At 34.6% G+C, this 21,537-nt stretch overlaps 1 protein-coding gene across 1 annotated transcript in view; it reads left to right on the forward strand.

Moving 5' to 3' along the window:
* The window catches only part of KIF20B (kinesin family member 20B), a 91,741-nt gene extending 70,469 nt beyond the window's left edge, over positions 1 to 21,272 (forward strand). Inside the window, exons 27-33 of the mRNA XM_044665670.1 lie at positions 215 to 376; positions 2,471 to 2,593; positions 10,128 to 10,328; positions 11,938 to 12,033; positions 13,890 to 14,040; positions 16,790 to 16,932; positions 21,081 to 21,272. Coding sequence (XP_044521605.1) covers positions 215 to 376; positions 2,471 to 2,593; positions 10,128 to 10,328; positions 11,938 to 12,033; positions 13,890 to 14,040; positions 16,790 to 16,932; positions 21,081 to 21,158 — 954 coding nt within the window. The 3' untranslated portion in view covers positions 21,159 to 21,272. The remainder of the gene's footprint in view (positions 1 to 214; positions 377 to 2,470; positions 2,594 to 10,127; positions 10,329 to 11,937; positions 12,034 to 13,889; positions 14,041 to 16,789; positions 16,933 to 21,080) is intronic.
* Positions 21,273 to 21,537: the final 265 nt, after the last annotated feature.

Genomic DNA, 21,537 nt, shown 5'->3' on the forward strand with positions numbered 1-21,537 from the left:
TAAAAATTGCTCTCTTGCCATAGTTAATGAAATTATTTTTACTTGATTATTTGAGCTCTTTAGGGAAACGTTTTTATTCTGAGATACTTATTTTTTAAGTCTAAAAATGAAGAATAGCTACATATGATTTTTTTTACAATTTTAAAACTATTTTGATATGGAAAGACTCCATTTAGCTTTCAATTTTATCTGCATAATTGTGTTTTCAATATAGGATTATAAACATACAATAAAAGAATTGAAGACAATGTTAGATGAGAAAGAAAATACCATTAAAAAGCTTAAAGATTTGAATCATTCTGAGAACTCCAAGGAAGTAACAGCTCTGACAGGTGTAGAGATGAACACAGGGAAACAGTTGTCTCCTAATATACAGGTAAGTTGTAGTTGAAGTTTGTTTGTTTGTTTTTTTTAACCCATATCTTTTATCATATTATAAACTCTAAGACAGAAGAGTGACAAGGGCTGGGGAATTGGGGTCAAGTCATTTATCCAGGGTCACATAGCTAAGAAGTATACGAGTCCAGATTTGAACCCAAGTCCTCTCAACTCCAGGCCTGGTGATCTATCTACCTACCTGTCCCTGGAATTGAAGTTTTTTTTAAAAAAAGTTTTGTAAAAATAGGTGTCTGTTAAAATATAATTCGATGATGACCATAAAAAAACACAGTGCCAGGATATAGTTTGATATAAATTTTGAAGGCTGGAATTTTAGATATCATGGTATTCTCAGTACAGTGTGTGTGAATATGAAATAATGAGTATGGAAATCAGATTTTTGCTATAGCCGTGTTCTTTTCTTTATTCTCAAGTAATTGAATTCTAATTTTTGACTAGGTATGCAACAATGTAGGAATGGAATTAAAAATCATGTTTTTTCCCAATCCCTGTGATATTGGCACTTAATGTATTGTTATTAATATCAAGAATAACAACAATCATGAAAATTTTTTTATTTATAGTCATATTATGTTTTCATGATGGGGCAGTTAGTGTGTGACACAGTGGATAAAGTGCCAGACCTGGAGTCAGGAAGATGAGTCTTCCTGAATTTAAGTCTATTTTTAGACAGTAGCTGTGTGATCCTGGTCAAGTCACTTACCCCTATTTGCCTGAGTTTCCTTGGCTGTAAAATGAGCTGGACAAGGAAATGGCAAGACATTTCAGTATCTTTGCCAAGAAAACTTCAAATGAGATCATGAAAAGTCAGCCATGACAAAAAATGACTAAATGACAAGCATGCTTTCCGAGATACAATTTTGTCCTCATACTGTTCTAATTTTATGTAATTGTCTATTTTTTTTTTGAGTGGAGAAATTAATTCTGAGACTTTTTTTTAAGGAAATAAAAAAAGAATTCAGAGAAGAATCTTTCTTGTCCTTTCTAACTGACCTCCCACCTTCCTCTCCATCTTAGTACTTAACTCACATAAGGCTCAATTTCAGTTATAATTTGAATTCAGTAAACATTTATTAAGCACCTTCTATGTCCCATAGAAGTGTGCTAAGTACTAGGTGTATAAATAAGAAAAAGCCCTCACTAGGCTTACAATTTAATAGGGGAAGACAAACTATTAAAAAAAAAAGTTAAAAACGAAGAGTGTGATACACCATGGTGTTCTGTGGATTTGAGAACTACTGATGAGGAAATGGGAAAAGCCTTTTATAAAGGCTTTTGTAGGAATTTATTGCTCAATCCTCCAACCCTCCAATCATAGGTGAATTTAGAATGTGTTAAGCATCAAAACATGAAATCCATCTTCATGGTGATAAGAATTCAGAATTTTCCACTGCCCTTGAGAGAAATGTAAAAAATAATTCTGTGAATACAGTAAGATGTTTTCATAATATTTTCATTTATTATAAACGTGGCTTCAGAAATTTTATCTGCACAATACATATTTGGCTAAATAAGCATTTCAACCCTTAACTTCTTTTTAGTTAGTTAGTTAGAGAGAGAGAGAGAGAGAGAGAGAGAGAGAGAAAGTGTGTGTGGGGGTATATACTGAGAAGTATTATATATGTGACTTCCATTAGCTATATAGTTTTTTCATGATATGGGTGCTATGTACATTCTTATAGATTTTAAGGATGTCAGTCAAGGGTTTGCATTGGAGAGCAGAGTGAAACTCGGTGTTCATGGAAGCAGTCTTGTAGGAAAGATCAGAGGGGAGAAATGAATTAAGAGACTATTATTGTTACCCAGACATGAGTTAAGTAAGGTCTTATATTAGTACAGTATGAAATGAAAGAGAATGTGAAACATAAAAGTAGAATTTATAGTATTGGGAGAACGGTAGCCACGAGACCAGGCAGGTCATTTAAGGGTTGGAGGAAGATGAATGCTTCATCTGTGTACTTTAATCCAGTTTATAATTTGTATCAATTAATTTGGGATTTATATTCTTTCTCAGGACTATTTGAAAATATTTTTCAAATTTTCATAACTCATTTTAATCTTCTGCCTTAAGGAAAAACAAAACACGGATAGCAACAAGTCTGGAAATGCTATCCCTCCTAATTCTGACACAGTTAAAAGGGAGATGTCGTCAGTGCCCTGCCCAAGTGATGAGATGTCTATGGCAGAAATAGAGGTAGGTCTCTTGTAGGATTAATGGTTTTGATGACATAATCATCAATAGTACAGATTTACAAAAAAAGATACTTTAAAACTTGATTTGATTGATACCTATGTTAAATGTTTACTTAAACTGATTTATTTTCTATTGAGACAATATTTAACTGTTTGATAAGATATGAAGCTAGTCTTATAGGTATGTGCAAAAATAAATTATCATAACTTGCCCCCAGAATTCAAGAGCATATATTGATAGAAACAAACCCAGTATTTGGAGATGTAGGTTTACCAACAGATTTGTTTTGAGGTTATTATTTATAGTTTCCTTACAATTACAAATTGACTTCATATAGAGTTACTTTACCTAATAAGCTGCAGTAGCCACTGGAAATTTGGGCCATTTGCAAAAAAATTTACCAGAATTTCCCTTAATTCAGTTTTTGCATGAACTAAAATACACTTGTTACTTTTTTGGAGGTGAGGGGAAAAATTCAGTGCAATCCACAGATCCTCCCCCTGTTTTCTATCCTTTGAAGTAAGTTGAATATCAAATATTGAGAACTGAAATTAGAGAGTAGTGATTTACAATATAATAGCACAATTCATTGACTTACCTCTAGGGCAACAGTGATTTTAGAAATTCCCAGTGGGAATTCACCCTCAGCTCACTGTCTTTATGTCATTCTAAAGGAAAAGATTAGTCATAGTCTTTTTTCTTAAGTCATTTTTTAAAATTCTGGACTTAACAGATACCAAAAAAAAAATTCTATATACAACACAAATTGCCAAAAGGATTGTATATAAAACTGTGAAAATTCCATTCTATAACACATTCCTGACATCTTGATGGAGAGATGATGGACTCAAGTTTTAGCAAGAGATGTAGATCCTTAAATGTGGCCTGCTATATGGCTTTGTTTTGTTCAACTCTGCTTATTTGTTATAAGTTTGTAGTTTTTAATATTATTTGTAGTTGGAGGAGAAGTTGAGGGGAAGGAGTGATACTAAAGGAAAAAAAGGAAGTCCTTTGAAGTAATTTCCTAATTGATAAAACCCTCTTTGCTCTCAGTTCTTTCCTTTTAGTTTTCCTCCTTAAGGATCAGGAAGGTTTGTTTGTTACTATTGTTTCCCTAGTATTATCCTTCATCTTTACCTTTCCTCCACCCATCCACTCCTGTTTCTTTGTTTAGTTTCATATGTTTCTAATGTGGTGCCTGAAAAATGAAATAATTGAGGAAACAAACGATTTGAGTTTCTGAGAAGTATCATTTTATTAATTGAAATATGCCAGTTTCATAACAAATTGACATTAGGCCTCTTCAGCTTTGTCACAGGACTCCCAGTACAGGGGGAGACAGATTTTTATGCATTAAAAACAATCAAGTAAGACCAGCTCATTAAAATAAAATAATTAGGTATTCTGATTTCTTAATTGGAGGAAAGACTAGAGACTTTCCAAATTGGAAAAAAAATGGTATCCCAATCCTCCTAAGTATTCAATCAAAGGAACATGAAAATAATAAATGGTTAACTAATATGGGGCCAGTTTTCAGATAAGATATAAATTGCTTGAGAGGTATAATTAGGTATAATTAGGAGAAAACTCTTTTTGTATCAATTTCTGAATCTGTGTTTCTTATCAGAATAATCTAGTTTTTTAGTTAAAGGTTTCTAAGTAATAGGTAGAGATGGCTTCGCTTTTCAGCCATGCAGAACTAGGTTCAAACAATACAATAAAAAATTCTCACCATTCCCATAATTGAATATAGTTTTCTTATAAGACAGATATTGGATTGGACCTATGATTGAATAGAAAGGGAACTGAGTTAGATCCAGATAGATCACAAGATGGAGTCAATGTCATTCCCTTGCTATACCAAAGTCTTTGCCTGTGTACCAGGACATCCTCCTTTTTCTGGTTCAACAGGAGTGAGGTTTACCAGATGCTCACTACCCTCATCCCTTTATGTTTATCTACTCCTCTTTTCTTATATCTTAACTGAGGGGAATAGCAAGTACCAGTTTTTTCCTTACTACTCTTAATATGTTCCTTTTACCTTTCCTTTTCTTTTCCTCTTAAAACTCAAAACCAGACCAATTTTCCTCCATGCCCTGTGGATTTCAGTTGTCTTTGACAAGACTCTTTTTGACCTTTCAGCAAATGATTAGGGGATTCTTCATATTTTTACTTTGTCCTTTGATTCTAATATATGTGGACAGTTTTCTTTTATGATTTTTTTTTAAACCCTTACCTTCCATCTTGGAGTCAATACTATGTAATGGCTCCAAGGCAGAAGAGTGGTAAGGGTAGGCAATGAGGGTCAAGTGACTTGCCCAGGGCCACACAGCTGGGAAGTGTCTGAGTCCAGATTTGAACCTAGGACCTCCCATCTCTAGGCCTGGCTCTCAATCCATTGAACTACCCAGCTTGCCCCCTTTTATGATTTATTGAAACAAAATGCACCACCTCTTTTTTTTAAATCATAGTTTTCAGGGAGTTCAATAATTTTTACATTCTCCTTAATCTGCTTTCCACTTCAGTTGTTTTTGTTGTGAGGTATTTTCTGTCTTCATTTCTTCTCAATATTCACATAGTCTTTTGGAAATGATATTTTTCCTCCAAATTTCTGCTTACTATTGTTGCAATTACCCTCTCCCTCTGGGTTGGATTTTTGATTCTCTCCAGGTCTGTTGTAATTTAAAAAAAACAAACAAACAACAACAACAACCAAAAAAACCCTTACCTTCTTTCCTAGGATTAATATTTGAGTATTTATTCCAAGGCAGAAGGGTAGTAAAGGCTAGGTAAGGGTGGTTAAGTGACTTGTTCAGGGTCACACAGCTTAAGAATTATCTAAGATCAGATTTGAACTTAGGACCTCTCATCTCCAGGCTTGGCTCTCTATCTACTGAAACACATAGCTGCCCCCTGTTGTAATTTTTTATAGTAATTTGTTTTTTCATCTTGCCCAACTTAGTTCCTGTATTAGGGCTTTGTGCCAAGACCACACTTTCTACTTGTTGAACTTGATAATAGGGTGGGAAGTCTTGCTTGGTCTTAGCCTTGATCACCTAGGTTCCTGAGCTGACCTCTACCTGCTGGAGTTAGTGCTATTTGGACTTGGAGTTTAGACTGCCAGGAATCTCTCCTGTGCTTTTGGATGGAATGCTGAGGTCCCAGGGCCTTAAGTCTTGATTGAGGACCATGTCATGATCATAGGCATACTCTACTGGTTGTTGCCTCTTCTGGTTCCTTCATTGTGGCTTCCCTATAATTCTGGGGATTTCTTGGAACAGGCATCTGCTATTGATAGCATCAGATATAGAATGTCTCTGCCCTATCTGCAGTAGGTCTATGAGGCTACCAGCTGGTCTACCTGAGTATAGGGACTGCATTTTCCAGCAACCAGTTTCCTATTGTGTTGGGAGTTTGAATTGCCTTTTGTTCTGTTCTCTGGTGGTGGAAGTTACTTACTGTAATTTTATTTCATTTCTTGGTCTTTACTGGTGTGACTTAAAAGGTATTTTTCTGATTTAGTTGAACTATTTCCTTTTATTTAGATGGTCATCTTGGTCAGTAGAAGTTACATTTAATTCTGCCTAGGGTGATCATATCTGCCATCTTAATTTTGTGCAGTTTTATTTGAACCTTTTAAAAATTTTATTATTATTTTCTTATATGCCCCATTTATCTATAGAATGTTTCCTTTTGACAAAGAAATAAGTTAAGTAAAACCAACTCTAAACCAAATCTTCTACATGCAACCCTTTGTTCCTAAAGATACCCAACTCTTCAAAGAGTGGGAATCTGCCCTTTACCAATCTATAATTTTCCTCTTACCACAAAGAGGAGACTCACTGCAAACTGAAGGGATCAATAATCTGAGAAAATGTTTAAAGCTTAGAACTTTCTTTAGAACTATTTTGACCATTCTCATTAGAATTTTATGTTGTAATTTGTGCAAGGTTGGCCATATATAATGGCTTCAGAAATTATTAGCTATAACTCTTCAAAGACTAAAATCTGCAGGCAAGCAGAAATATTAGATGATGTGATGGGGCAAAGGAAAGACCATTCCCTTTTTTTTCCTTTCCATATTACTCTTATACTCTCACTACTAATTTTGTGATTGGTTTATTGACTCCAACTTCTCCAAGTAGATCCACTAGGGGAATTGTTTTGACATGTACTGCTTAGTTATTATCCTTCTTCTTTCACTAAATGAGTCACGATTACTTTTGGGGTCCACAGGAAATAACTGTAAAGGGAAACCAGTTAGATTCCTTTGTCCGTATTACTTTCTGTATTTCATTGCAGTAATTTAATCAGTAATTTTATGCTAAAGTAGATTTCACTCATGGAGGAAAGAAAAAAGCCCCATATACTTATTCTAATGAAGTTTATTGAAGGGTAATTTTTGTAGTCAGTAGAGTTCTTAGGAGCATGATTTCTTTGTTATATGGAAAACAAAGGTCCTATGTCTGAGATAGATCAGTATTGTTTCAGTTTTCTTGTTCCTAGAGATATGAAGGCAGTGATTGGCTAGAAGAGATGAACAGCATAGGATAAAATTCTATTGTCTATAAGAACTAAGATGCTACTACCAGCCTCCACTTCATTTGCATTGAGATGAGCATTATCACAATTTTGGAAACAGGGTTAGATCTTCCCAGGAGAAAAAGGCAAAATTGAAAAGGACAGCAGATTGCATAGGTAAGCAAACTAAAACCATCAGTAGAGGCTGAACTCTAAAACAGTTATCTCTAAATAATTTTATTACTGCAGCGTCCTTGAGGTGTATTCTTTTGTGTAATAGACAATAAAGCCTTTGCTTTAAGCAGTTACATGGTTTCTTTAAGATATTATCCATTGGGAATGCTGACCCAGATAAAGATGGAAGGAAAAATTCCAATGGGATTCTAATTATTAAAGAGAAAAGACCTCATTTTATCCATATTACTATATTTAGATATTTAGTTTATGATATTACTGTGTTTATATATTTTCTAGCAAATGATATCAAATTTTTTGAATTCACAGTGTGAGGATGGCACCTGAAGTTAAAAAATCCTAAATGGAAAACATGTATTTATAATCATTATTAAAAGAATTATGTAAACCAGACATGGAAAGTATTGTCTAAGGCATATTTTTGTCAACTCTAATACATAACCTTGTAATAAAATTAAATAGGTTTTTAAAGAATACTTTAATGTTTAAAATCATATTTACAAAAATAGTAAATGATTATAAACAAAATGTGCTGGTTTTTAGAAAGAGACTAAAAGTTAGGAGTCAGTGATGGATGTGTGTGTTAATATTTTAGGTTCCTCTTCCTATGGACTACCCAAACTAAGGTTCATGAGCAAGCATTTATTAGGTGTCTGCTGTTGTACAAAGCACTGTGTTAAGCACCAGAGATATAAAGTTAAAATGAAAAGTAGTCCCTGTATTCAGGAGCTTGGAACTACTACCCAGAGCTAGTTTTTGGAAGAATAAGGTAATATAGAAGATTTTCTCTTAGTAACCAAACAAAGCTTATTTGGCAGATAAGATCAATAATGTCAAATAGAGCATTTTAGATTTGCTACTGGAGTTGGTGTGCTATGCTTTAGGAAAATCCTGCATTGGCTGAAAGGAGGATGAGATCCAAAGTAGGCGGACCCACAGGCACAGAGTATGATATAGTCAGATGAGAGGTGATTGAGACCTGCGCCAGGGGAGAAGTAATGTCCGAGGACAGGAAGGGACATATTTGAGAGATGAGGCCAAGATGAATTTGACTGGCATTGGAGACAGCTTGGATATGGGAGTAAAATACAATGAGGAATCCAGGATGACTCCTGGATTGTGAGCCTGGGAGACAGAATGGTGCTGCCCTCCACAATGATAGGGGGAGATCTTAAGGGAAAGTCCTTAAATTCAATTTTCTTTTATCTTGAGGGAAGGGATTATTTCACTTTCGTGAAAACAAAAGTATCCCCTTTTAATCCCCTAGTTACTAGCACATGATAAGTGCTTAGTGAATGTAGATTGATTAAATTAGCTGATCAATAAAGTAATATTATGGTTAGATATCCAATACTCATTCAATCAGGAGGCGTCCTGATTTGGTTTAAGGTAAGCTGGGATTTGGGGAACAGGTAAATGGGTACCGGGTTATTTGAGTGAAGATTCTTCTTGTTTCAGGGTCACAAAGAAGCAGTATGAGGGACAGGTAGGTTGGAGTCAAGGAGTTGGGTTCAATTCTGTCCTCATTCACTTTCTAGCTGTGTGACCCTGGACAAGTCACTTAACTCTATTAACCCTTGCCCTTCTGCTTAAACCCTTAGTAAGGGTTTAGAAAAAAATAAAATCATGATGGACCCAGCTAGGCCCCAGAGAACTGAAGTTAGGTATAGATTATGTTAGTAATTATGGAGCCTCAGAATTGTTAGAGCTGGAAGGGAAAGATCTTAGATATCACTGATTCCAAGCTTCTCATTTTATAGATGAGAAAATGGAGCTCAGAGGAGTGTAAATAAATCCTAGAAAATATTTGGTTATTATTCAGTCTAAGTAATAGAATAAGAAGAAAAAAGAGAAAGTGCTGATATAGTTTGGTAAAAGATAATAGTGGGAGTGATGGAAGAAGAGGAAAATAACAATAGGGTAAGGAATATCTCAATTCATTTATTCAACAAGCATATGTTATGTACCTGTTATTTTCCAGACTCTCTTCTAGGCACTATAGATAAAAAATGACAATAAAACAGTTCCTGCCTTCAGGGAGCTCATATTCCATTGGGGGTGGGGGTGGGGGGGACAACTTGTATATAGAAAATGAAATACAAAATAAAAGTACATTCATTTTAGAGGAGGGCATTTGTAACAAGGAGATTCAGGAGAGATTTCAGGTAAGATGTGTCACTTGAGCTAACCTTTGAGGAAGGCTAGGGATTCTACAAGGAAGAGGTGAGGAGGGAACTGGGGGATAACTTGTGCCAGGCACAGAGTTAGGAGATGGAATGGCATAGAAGAGGAATAAATAAGTAGGCTAGTTTGGTGGGAACCTAGAGTATATAAAGTATAATAATGTGAAATTAAGTTCAGGGATCCAAGCAGCCTTGAGCACTAGGAAGGTCCAGGAGGCTCAATGTGTTAAAATGATTGAATGGAGAGAACCCCAAAGGTGTATTTGTTTGATAGACTTGTGTGTGTCTTAAGCCTATCTTATCTGGGTTACCCTTCTTACCCTTCACCTTAACACTGACTGCTTCAAGGGGATTATCCCTGTGATAGTATTGATACAGGGATGGACAAGGAACTCGTGTACCGATGAAAGACTTCTATGTGAACTACATTCACAGTGCTTTATCAATGTTTGTTTAATTGAATTGAGGACTTCTATGGCAGTAAACTTTTGACATTAAATTTGGTTGACTGCTTTCTCTGTACAGTTCATATCTTGATAGCCACATGAAGAAAAACCATTGTGATCCGGTATAATTTAGTTATGAATCCATCACTTTGTAAACATTTTTTTTTTTATCTTTCCATTTAACTGCAGGATGTTTCGGGTATAGCCCTTGACTCTTCTGAAGTGTCGACAGATAATGAACATGTAACTCGGTTTCCAAAATCAGAACTAGAGATCCGGTTTACACCTCTGCAGCCTAACAAGATGTCAGTGAAGCATTTTGGTAGTCTTGTACCAGTGACGGTTAAGATAGCCAAGCCAAAGAAGAGGAAGAGTAGTGAGATGGAAGAGGTAAACACTTTTCTCTGAAAAGTCTATTTTCCAAACCATTTCTTTATCATGTTTAATCTTCTCCAGAATTTTCTGGGACCTGCTTATTTTTAGGTGTATTTAAAGTCTAATATTACATCTTAAAATGTAAATTCCAGAAAATCTTTGATTTGAAACTTTTAATTACAGCAGACCTGATGTTTTCAGAGGCTGCTAGCAGCTACACTAAATGTGTACTTTCTGTTCCATATGTATACTTCATCCACATAGTTTTTTCTTGTGGATGTTTAGACCAAACTTTTTGGAGTGGTTATGGTTCCCTTCCAAGAGCTCTAAATTTTCTAGGACTTAATGCACCTATCCCAATGTCATTTGCAAGTAAGAACTTCTGGAGATCCTCACCATCCTTAATGAATCCCTCTTCAACTTGGACTCTATGCTAGATCTCCTGAATAGTAGTGAACACATCTTTTTGGTAGGGCAAAAAAGATTAAAATGAATTTCTTTTATCACCTAGATTCATCTTTGTAACTCTCTTCCCCTATCTCCAAGAGCCATTTCTTATAAGTTTTTTTTTAGAAAAGAAGAAAATTAACAAAACAGGTCATCTACTTTAAAAAAAATGTAACATTATAATCAGTGTTCCATACTAGTGGACCTTGACCTTTGCGAAAAAACAGGAAAGGGTATGGGGCTTTTTTTTTTTATATCCTTACCTTCCATTTTAGAATCAATATTATGTATTGATTCTAAGGCAGAAGAGTGATAAGGATTAGGCAGTTGGGGTTAAATGACTTGCCCAGAGTCACACAGCTAGGAAGCGTCTGAGGTCAAATTTAAACCCAGAACTTCTCATCTCTAAGCCTGAACTCTATCTACTCTGCCACCTAGCTGTCCCTGGACTTGTTCATTATAATTTCACATTAGGTCTTGATTGTTTTGTGGTTGTTCTTTATATTTATATTGTTGTAGTCTCATACACACACATACACACACATATATACACATATATGTATATATGTAGTCATGTATATGTAGTTTTTAAATTTTGTACTTGCATCAATTCATATAAGTCTTTCCATGCCTCTATATTCATCATGTTTTTCATTTCTTACAGCAGAGTAATATCCAACATTCATAGAACACAATTTGTTTAGTCATCCCCTATGGAATTTACATTGTAGTTCTTTGTTACCATGAAAAGGGCTGCCTTTGAGAACTTTTTGTCTGTTATCTCCTTGAATTGTATACCTGGCAGGGGAATCTCTTAGTTCATGGCTGTTTTGATAATTGGTGATGTACAACATTCAGGCGCTGGATTATTGAGGGTGACAAACAAAAGATGGCTATTTTAATATTCACTGAAGAATGAATAAAAAAGGAAAGTGGCCTTTTTTCCTAATTGTTTTCTATTTAGCTGGTTTAGATTTCACGTTTTGTGCTATCTTTATGATATTGAAGTTAATGTCTTAAGTAATAACATAAGCTTTTTAAGATTTTAAAGAAGTCATTAGAGAAAAAACTTGTTACTGGCAGATTGATATTTTAATTTCTTTTACTATCTTTTAATATTAATAATTCTTTTAATATTAATAAAATAATAATATTTTAATATATCTTTTTTTCTCAGAACTTTGTGAAGCATGAAAATAAGAAAAATGTTACCACACCCAAATCTAAGTTGCCAGACTCATATGGTTGCAGTTCTGTCAAAAAGGAACAAAAGGTTTATTTTTTCATTTTCTAATAGTGACCATTAGTTTGAATTTTATTTGCAAAAATTTTAAATGGCAAAAAATTTATCACTTATTATTCTAAAGACAAATTGTATTTATTTAGATGTATAACACTAATCTTAAATCTCTACATGGAATATTTAGGGCGTACCAGATTTGATCAAATGTAAGTCTGGGATACCTTGTCACACTCATCTTGATTAATACTTAACATGTCAACAGTATTGCCACTCTTGTACTACTTCCTGCCTTCACCAACTCGGTTACCAGCTTAAATCCTTCTACAGCTAGTCTACTATTCTTGTCTGGTAGCCTCTGCTTAGGTCAAATCCTCTACTAATTAGTCACTGAGGCTTTCCTTTCTTCCAGTTTTGCCTCTACCCCATCTCCATTTTAGTTTTCTTTCATTGGCCTTGCCCCCAAAGAGAGTATGATTGCTCACGATTGGGATAATTGCATTATCTTCCCCACCTTCTTAACTCTATTCTTTGTTCTCTTATCCTTCCCAAAACTATATGAAGGCTAGTCAGTCTTATCTCAAAGTCTTTGGTTATTAAGAGGCCATAGACCTGATTTTTTGGTTACTACTAGCTTAACTAATAACTGTTCATGCTCAGATCATTATTTCTCAGTTTACCTTAATTTTCAAACATAACTTCTAAATCATAAAGAGGCTCAACCATTAGTTAAAAACACCAAATTGCTTATACTAAACATTGAAGGTAATATTAAATATCAGATAAGTGTTTAGAGATATAAATGTTCCCCTATGTACTGCTTTGTCTGTATCCCATACATTTTGATATGTTGTCTCCTCATTGTCATTCTCATTAATAAAATTATTGTTCTCTAATTTGTTCTTTGACCTACTCTTTTTTTAGCATTAGATTATTTAGTCTCAAATTAATTTTTATTTTTATCTTTCCATGGGGCTTTATCAATTTTTATTTATTCATTCATTCATTTATTTATTTTATTTTAAGCCCTTAACTTCTGTGTATTGACTTATAGGTGGAAGAGTGGTAAGGGTAGGCAATGGGGGTCAAGTGACTTGCCCAGGGTCACACAGCTGGGAAGTGTCTGAGGCTGGATTTGAACCTAGGACCCCCGTCTCTAGACCTGGCTCTCAATCCACTGAGCTACCCAGCTGCCCCTGGCTTTATCAATTTTTAATAATTTTTTAATAATTTTTATAAATTTTATAATTTTCATTACATTATCATCTGCAAAGGATGCATTTATTATTTCTGCTTTTCTGCATTTTGTTGTGAAGTTTTTATGCCCTAATACATGGTCACTTTTTCTTTTGGAGCCATGTACTACTGAAAAAGAGGCATATTCTTTTCTATTGCTATCCAATTCTCTCCAGTGATCTATTAGTTCTAACTTTCTAAGATTTCATTCACTTCCTTTACTTCTTTCTTGTTTATTTTTTGGTTTGATTTATTTAGATATGAAAAGAGGGAATTTGAGGTCTCCCACTAATATAGTTTTACTGTCTTTTTTTCCTAAAGTTCATCTAATTTCTCCTTTAAAAATTTAGAGGCTATATCATTTGGTGCATTTATCTTTAGAATTGATACTACTTAATTGTTTATAGTACCTTTTAGCAAGATGTAATTTCCTTTCTAATTTCTTTAATCAGATCTATTTTTGCTTTAGCTTTGTCTGAGATCATGATTGCTATTCCTAGTCATATCTTTTAATTGAAACAAGTATTAAAAATGTTTTCTTTGTAATAATAGTAAAGGAATGAGGAAATAACAAATTTAAAGTCATTTAATTCTCAGTATTTTTCTCTTTTTATAAATTTTTTGAAAAATAAAAATGTCTTTATGCCCGCTAGGTTTCCACTATGCTATCATCTAAAAAGGCATATTCTTTGCGGAATCAGGCATCGACTCCCAGCACAAAGTTATCCATTAAGAAAAAAGATGGAACACTACAAAAGTTTGGAGATTTCTTACAACATTCACCAACAATTCTTCAGTCAAAAGGTTTGTAGAAATTGTATTGTGTATATAGTCTAGTAAATTTTCCTTCCCTTTTCCCCTGAAGAAAATCTTGGGATTTTATTGTTGTTGTTTTGTTTTATTTTTAAAGTATAATCGTAGTTAAGTTGATTTCTCTTAAAAACATTTTTTTTTAGTAAAAATCTTTATTTCTAATGAATTCACACATGGATTTTGTTTTAAGTAAAGAAGGTTGAGTGGAAAATTCATCAGAGAAAAAGTTAATAGAAACAAGCTTCTAGAAGAGACTGCATCCCTGGCTAACTTCTCTAGTACTTCTCTCATAACTCCTAGGCTTTCTAGGTCAGGAAGAGGAGTATGCATACTTTATCCAACAAGGATTTATTAATCCATGCTCCTCTTTGCTATTTCTGGAACCAACTGTCTTTTACCATAACTTAGCAACCTTTCCTTATTTGAGGTTCACTCTGTCTATATCATCATGCCAAATTCTTGTCATAATCATCTTTTGGCATGCAGAATTCATTTATCTAAGAATTCAGAAGTTGGCCCATAGTTTTTCTTATCTCAAACTCTGCCTAATACATAGGAACTTTAGTATATATACTGATATTCCTACAAACACCTAGAGCTCCTCTTTGATTCCAGGCTACCCTGGCTTACATCTTCACTCCATCTCAACCACCCCAGTAGATGATCATACTCTTAGTCTTGCCCATCATCTGTCTTTGTGCTTTTTCCTTTATCTAGTAGTCTGAAATTCTTATCTGATCATAGAACCCTATTTACTTTGTTTTAATTGTGGCCTTTAATCTTTCTCTTTTCTAATCTATCACCCTTGTCCTGTCTTTACCACCCTCCCTTTAAAGGCCCAACTTTGTAGTTAACCACTTCAACTATATACAGCCTTCAATCCTAGAATCCTTTGTCCTAACACTGCTCTTTTTTTGCGAAATCCCAAAACTAGAATTGCTGAATATGAGCCTTTCCTTCCCATAAATGCGAATGTGCCTTAAGTTCTCTCCTAGTTTCTCTCATTTCTGTACTTTCTATCCTTTGGCAATCTTATCAGTTCTTATAGGTTTTATTATTATCTCTATGGTGACTCCTCCTTAATGTCTACATTCAATTCAGCAAACACTTATGAAGTACTACTATGAGCCACTCCAGAAGGGAAATATGGTTAACTTTAATCTCTTTCCTGAACTCTCAGTTCCACATCATGGCTACTGACCATCTTCATTTTCACCCATTGGCAACTTAAATTTATCATGTTCAAAACAATTTTTTCCCCCCACACACCATCACTCCCCAAAATCACCCTGTTTATGTTGAAGACAACTCCATCTTTATAATTATCAATGGCAGTTCTACCCTTATTTTCTACCACACATGTCTAATTTATTGGCAAGTCTTGTTGATTCTATATTTAAACCATTCCTATTTCTCCCCTCATATGGTCACTTCTGGTATGTAGGACCCTCATTATTTCCCATTTCAGCTATTGTGATGGTGTCTTAATTGGAAATCTTTTTAATGGCTCTTTAATACAATTGAATTTTCATATAGGTGCCAAATTAATATTCCTGAAACAGGTCTATGTTATTTCCGTATTTAAAAATCTTTAGTAGCTTCTTATTGCTTTTAGGAAATCTGTACACACATATCAGGCCTACTTTAAGGCTTTAAGGCCTATTAGTCTGATATTTGTTTATTTATTTTTAGCACTTTAAACTCAGTTTTAAAGAGAGAAAAGTAAAATTCTTATAACCAATATGTAGAGCCAAGCAAAATAATTTGAGCATAGACTATGTCTGAAAAAATGTCTCTACTTTCACTCTGAGTCCCTCTCTTCCATCAAGAGGTAGGTAGTGTAATACCTCATTTCTCTTCTAGAATCATGCTTTGATCAGAATTCTTAAGCCTTTCAAAGCTGTTGGTCTCTCATGTATTGTTATTGTAAAAATTGTGCTCTCCTCTATACTCATTTGATTCTGCATTAGTTCATATGAGTCATCTCAGGCTTCTTTGAAATCCTTCCCTGCATCATTTCATTCAAGTCCATAGTATTCCACCACATTCATATGCCAGAATTTGTTCAGTCATTTCCTGTTTGAAGGGCATTCCCTCCATTTCCTATCCTTTCCACCACAAAAAGATCAGCCCCATATTTAAAGTCTTCCACAATCTAGTCTTCGCCAGACTTTTTTTTTTTTATTTTCATTCTTACTTTTCTGCCAAATTGGTCCTTCAAGCTATTGTCCAAATGCAACATTCCATCTCCTACCTCTGTGACTGTCCCCCAAGCCTGGGATGAACTGCTTCCTCACCCCTCCACCTCCTACAGTTCCTAGCTTCTTTCAAAATTCAGCTCATCTATAACCTCTTTTTTTTTTTTTTTTTTTTTTTTTTTTTTTTTTTTTGTTAAATATTGTTGTTAGTCCTCTTTCTCTCTTCTGAAAGTACTTTGTAAAAATATAAACTTCTTGAGGGTAGGGGTTATTTCACTTTCTGTCTATATTTTTTAACTACTGTTACAGTATCTTGCATATAATAGAAACATTAAGTTTTTGTCAAATTTGTTGAGAAGAGTATTGAAAGTCCTTATTTACTTGGTTTTCCCAAAGTGTCATTTCAGGAACCATTGTCCTTAGTATCTTTTCAAGGCATCCACTCCATTTTTAGGAGAACTATCCCTGGAATGTTTTGTTTGTTTTCCCTTGTAGTGTAAATTGTTTTGTTAGACTAATTTTAAGATAACTTAACTTTTTAGCAAAGAAGCTGATGGAAAAAATGAGTCCTTCAAAGCCCATTGGTCCTGAGAAAGTTAATGAAAATGGATCCCGACCAAAGCGGGCCAAACGGAAGTTGTATACAAGTGAGATCTCTAGTCCTTTAGATATTACTGGCCAAGTGGTAAGTAAAATCCCTGTATTTGTGGTTTGGAACTGAAGACATGCTAACATTCCAAATGCTGGTGTGAATTTCTGTTCTGACCAAATGTGTTAGAGATAGATGCTTTGCATATATCTGTAGGAGTACATCTATATTTTCTAGTTTAGGCATGTTAAGAAATATTTGTAAAAACTAAAATTAATGTACATGAAAGCTTCTTTCATTTTAATTTTTTAAAGTCATTAGTAGCTTTTGCTGTTACTACCATAGTGATGCAGTTGTAATTTACTTGCCTGGGTAATCCTCTAATCACTAGAAAATGAAAACAGGATGACCTGGGCCTGTAAGAAGTGTCAGAAGTATTAAAACTACATGGTGAGTGGATCCTGGTGAGGAAATCTAAGGATAATAGGCGATTTTTAAAACCATATGGTGGGGGGAGCAGCTGGGTAGCTCAGTGGATTGAGAGCCAGGCCTAGAGATGGGAGGTCCTAGGTTCAAATGCAGCCTCAGACACTTCCCAGCTGTGTGACCCTGGGCAAGTCACTTGACCCCCATTGCCTACCCTTACCACTCTTCCACCTAGAAGTCAATACACAGAAGTTAAGGGTTTAAAATTAAAAAAAAAAAAAAAAAAACAAAACCATATGGTGGAAAAGAGAATCAAAGGAGATAGTACTGATGCTAAGGGTAGATGAGATGATATCTCTTGATGGAGGGATATTTGCTTATTGGTTATTTTTCTTCTGTCCTTTTACTGAAGAGAAGGGTCTTTGAACTGGAAAAGACAGAAGAGAAATAACTAATAGGGATCTGATATTGTTATTGACAAATTCCATTTAACCAGGCCTAGATGATTTAAATCTGAAGGCACTGAAAAGACTAGTGGATTAAATTGCTACCTCTTTAAATTTTCAATCAGTCAATCACCAAGTGATTTTTAAGCACTCTTACTAGTAATCTTTGAAAGATTGTGGAGGATGGGAGACATACCACAGGATTGGAGAAGGGCCCAGTTTTCAGAACAGAGAAGAGGCTCTCCAGTAAGCTTGACTTCAATTCCAGGAAAAATTCTGGAATGTATTGTTAAAGGGATAATTGATATATTTAGGAAAGGAAGGGGTAGTCATAAAGAGCTAGCCAGCATGACCTCACCAAGAACAGGTTATATACCAGCCTCACCTTATATCCTAGTTTGACAAGTACATGAGCCTAGAATATTAGGGAATAATACTGTATAATAGCTTACTTATATTTTGATAAAGCATTCAATAGTCTGTCATGATATTTTTGTAGGGAAGATGGTGAGATGTGGACTAGACATCAGTGTGCTTAGGTGAATTTGGAACTAGTTGAATATCCAGGCATGAAGTACTTACTAATGCAAAAGAAATCAAAGACAGCTCTAAACGTTTACCACCACTTCTGAGCTTCAGATTTAAAACGACAACAAACACCATGTGTGTACATATGCATGTATGTATATATGTGCACATAATACACGTGTGTGAAAACAAGCAAGCGTTGAAATGAACATAACAAAGGCAGCAAGATATTTGAAAGACATGTGTTGAATGCAATCAGAAAGGGCTTTGGAAAGGGAGGTTGGCAGCTTAAATCTACCTATTTAGACATTGTAGAATATAGCTGCAGTGTAGGACTGGGGTTAGCAACTTATGGACAAATCTGACCAGCAGATTTCTATACAGGTCATGAGCTAAGAATGATTTTTACATTTTAAAATGTAATCAAACTTTATTTTAAAATGTAACAGCCATTCTTTGCTCATGGGCAATATAAATAACAGTACAAAAACCAGGTGGCAAGCTGGATTTGAACTGTGGGCCATAATTTACTGTCTGGGGGAGGGAAGGGAAGAGCAGGACAGGACAGGACATAGACAAGCAAAAGAAAGTTAAAAGTACCATAGAAATTTTATGTTCAAATTGTTATATATACTAGGTTATATACTAGGAATCATAGACATATATGATTCCTACCAATGGTTGAAGCTTGAAATAGGTAGGATCTTTGGATTCATACCAACCACAAATGCAGTCAAATAGAAGAAGAGAATCAAATGATCAGGGATGTGATAGAAATAAAAAATAGAGTTTATGGGATAAAAGATAATGATTCAGAGAATAAGGAGAACACACATGCACTTAAAACAGACTTTAAATCAAGCATAATGACTGTATCAGTGAAAAATGTTAGGGAAATTGCAAAATACAAAGTACCAGTAACAACAGATTCAAACTTAAAATACTCAGCACTTAATGATAAGAATGTTCCAGATATACAAAATCATAAAATAACAATAGAAAATGCACAAAAAGATCAAGTAATAGTAAAACCAAATGCAAAAGTACAAGAAACAAGCTTAATTGGGTGTTCTGAGTAGTTTCAAACACAAATAGCAAATGACAGAAAAGAAACTGCAAAGCAACTTACAGAAGAGACCATTGGGAAGGAAAGAGCATTATCCTTAAGCACTGACACAAGCAAACCTCCAGGAGAATTGGTACATGAAAATGTTAAGAAGGAAAAAAAATTGCTTTGACACAACATTGCATTCAAACCTTAATCCAAAAGTAAAAGAATTTAATCCTAAAACATCCCTGGGAAAAAACAATGTTCAAACAATGGTACCAAACCCCCAAGCTTGTATTCCTTCAGGAATGCCTCCACCTGAAGCAAACTTTAAATGCTTAAAGGAAAACCAAATAGAGGAATCCAGTCAAGATCATGCAGAAGTAAGAGAGAATAAAGGGGAGAAAGGAAACAAGAAACACAGTAGGAACAGACACAGAGTTCAACATCAGTACAAAAGCTCTGTTGCCTATGAATACCGAACATAGCACGTTTTCTCCACAATCCCCAACTCCTTTTCAGTCTTGCAACTGTATCATTCATAATATCAACAACTGGTTGGGATGAAAACTATAATCAGCAGTACATTCCCAATATAGTTACGGGATTTCCTCTAATGCAGGCTTTCCCTGAATCTAACTTTGCCATACCTCAGCAAAGCATGTTCAGGGAAGCAGACACATCTTTGCCCTACCCATGGTCAACAACAAAGACAATGCAACACAGCATCATGCCCATTGAAAGTTCATTTATACAGAAAAAAGAAACAATCCAGAACATAATACAGCCAAATGAGGGGAACAATCAAAACAACATCATGAAAATGCCAAACAACAAAATAGAGGAAGTAAATGCATTGAAAACTCAACCTACACAATAATCTGAGAGTCCAAAGCCAGAACAAATGGTAGCCACTTTACAACAAGAATGGGACACAGGAAATATAGAGATAGAAGCACCAGTGATCCATGTAAATCAAGATACTGAAAACAGAAGATGAATGAGAGCAAAGCATATTGGATTGTTAGTTCCAACGATGGAGGTTGCTCTTTACAGCTGGAAGAGGTAGCCAACAGACTAAATGATAGAGTCAATATCCAAAAAGTTATTGACAGACTAGCTCATTGGATCAAATTAAATAAGATGGAATTTAATAGGCTAATGAGATGTAATTATTAAATTACCATCAGGGGATAAATACAGTTTCAAACTTGGATCAAAATCTACTTTATAAGTGTCCGAGGAGACATTAGTAGACAAAAAGGAAGAGAAGTTTAGCTTAGAAAAGATTTTGTAACAGTTGTTCAGAACTGGGTTAGATAGTGTTGAGAGGTAGTGGATCCTTCCTTGCCTGTTGTTGACATAGACCAGACTCCTACTTTGGGGATAAATGTTAAAGTGCAGATCCCTTTTTTAAGTCTGGATTGTATCAGAATATCTTCTCTTTGCTCTGAATTTTGGTAATGAATGAATAGTGGCATCCCTGTTCCCTGGCTTGAGTATTTTATTCTTTTTGAATAGTATATTTCCACACTTTAATGTATGGATTATTAAGTGCTTTTGTTTTACTGTGGGGTATTTGTTTTGGGGAAAATTTTTTTTCTATAAAAAAGTGTTTTTCTATACCTTCAAATGGGCTTGCCTAGTTAGATAGGGCATTAAAACAAATAATAGTTATTTTTGCCTGTGCTACTACTTTTAATTCATAATTATTAAATATAAACAGTAATTTGTGACCATTATTCTTCCTGTAAAAGTTATATAAATCTTAAACATGTGAAATAACTCAATTTCAGATTTTTATGGATCAAAAAGAAAAAGAAAGTGACCACCAGATTCTCAAACGAAGACTCCGGACCAGAACAGCCAAATGAGTTAGATTTGTAGAATATTTTAATGGACGTCTCATTCTTAATCAGTGCAATTTATGCTGTGGTGTTTTTTTTTTTTAAGATCATTTGTACATATCATGATGCTCTTAATTCCCTATGTACACATCCATGTTTTTATATATGTACTTTATACTTGTAATTCATTAAAGAAGAATTTATCAAAAATTTTTCATTTTGTGAATATTGAGAACTAGAAAACTAGCCTTTTTATGTGTATGAGTTTCTTCCAGATGACTAATGTGAAGTATTAAGCAGAACCACCACCACCTGTTTTTCCTGGGCTTTGATGCATGGAAAAGAAGCTTTCTCATTATATACAATATCTGTCTAGAGTGCAAAGGGAAAGGTTTAAAAAAAAAAG

This window comes from Gracilinanus agilis, chromosome 2 (assembly GCF_016433145.1).
Source record: "Gracilinanus agilis isolate LMUSP501 chromosome 2, AgileGrace, whole genome shotgun sequence".
In the NCBI taxonomy this organism is placed as follows: Eukaryota; Metazoa; Chordata; class Mammalia; order Didelphimorphia; family Didelphidae; genus Gracilinanus; species Gracilinanus agilis.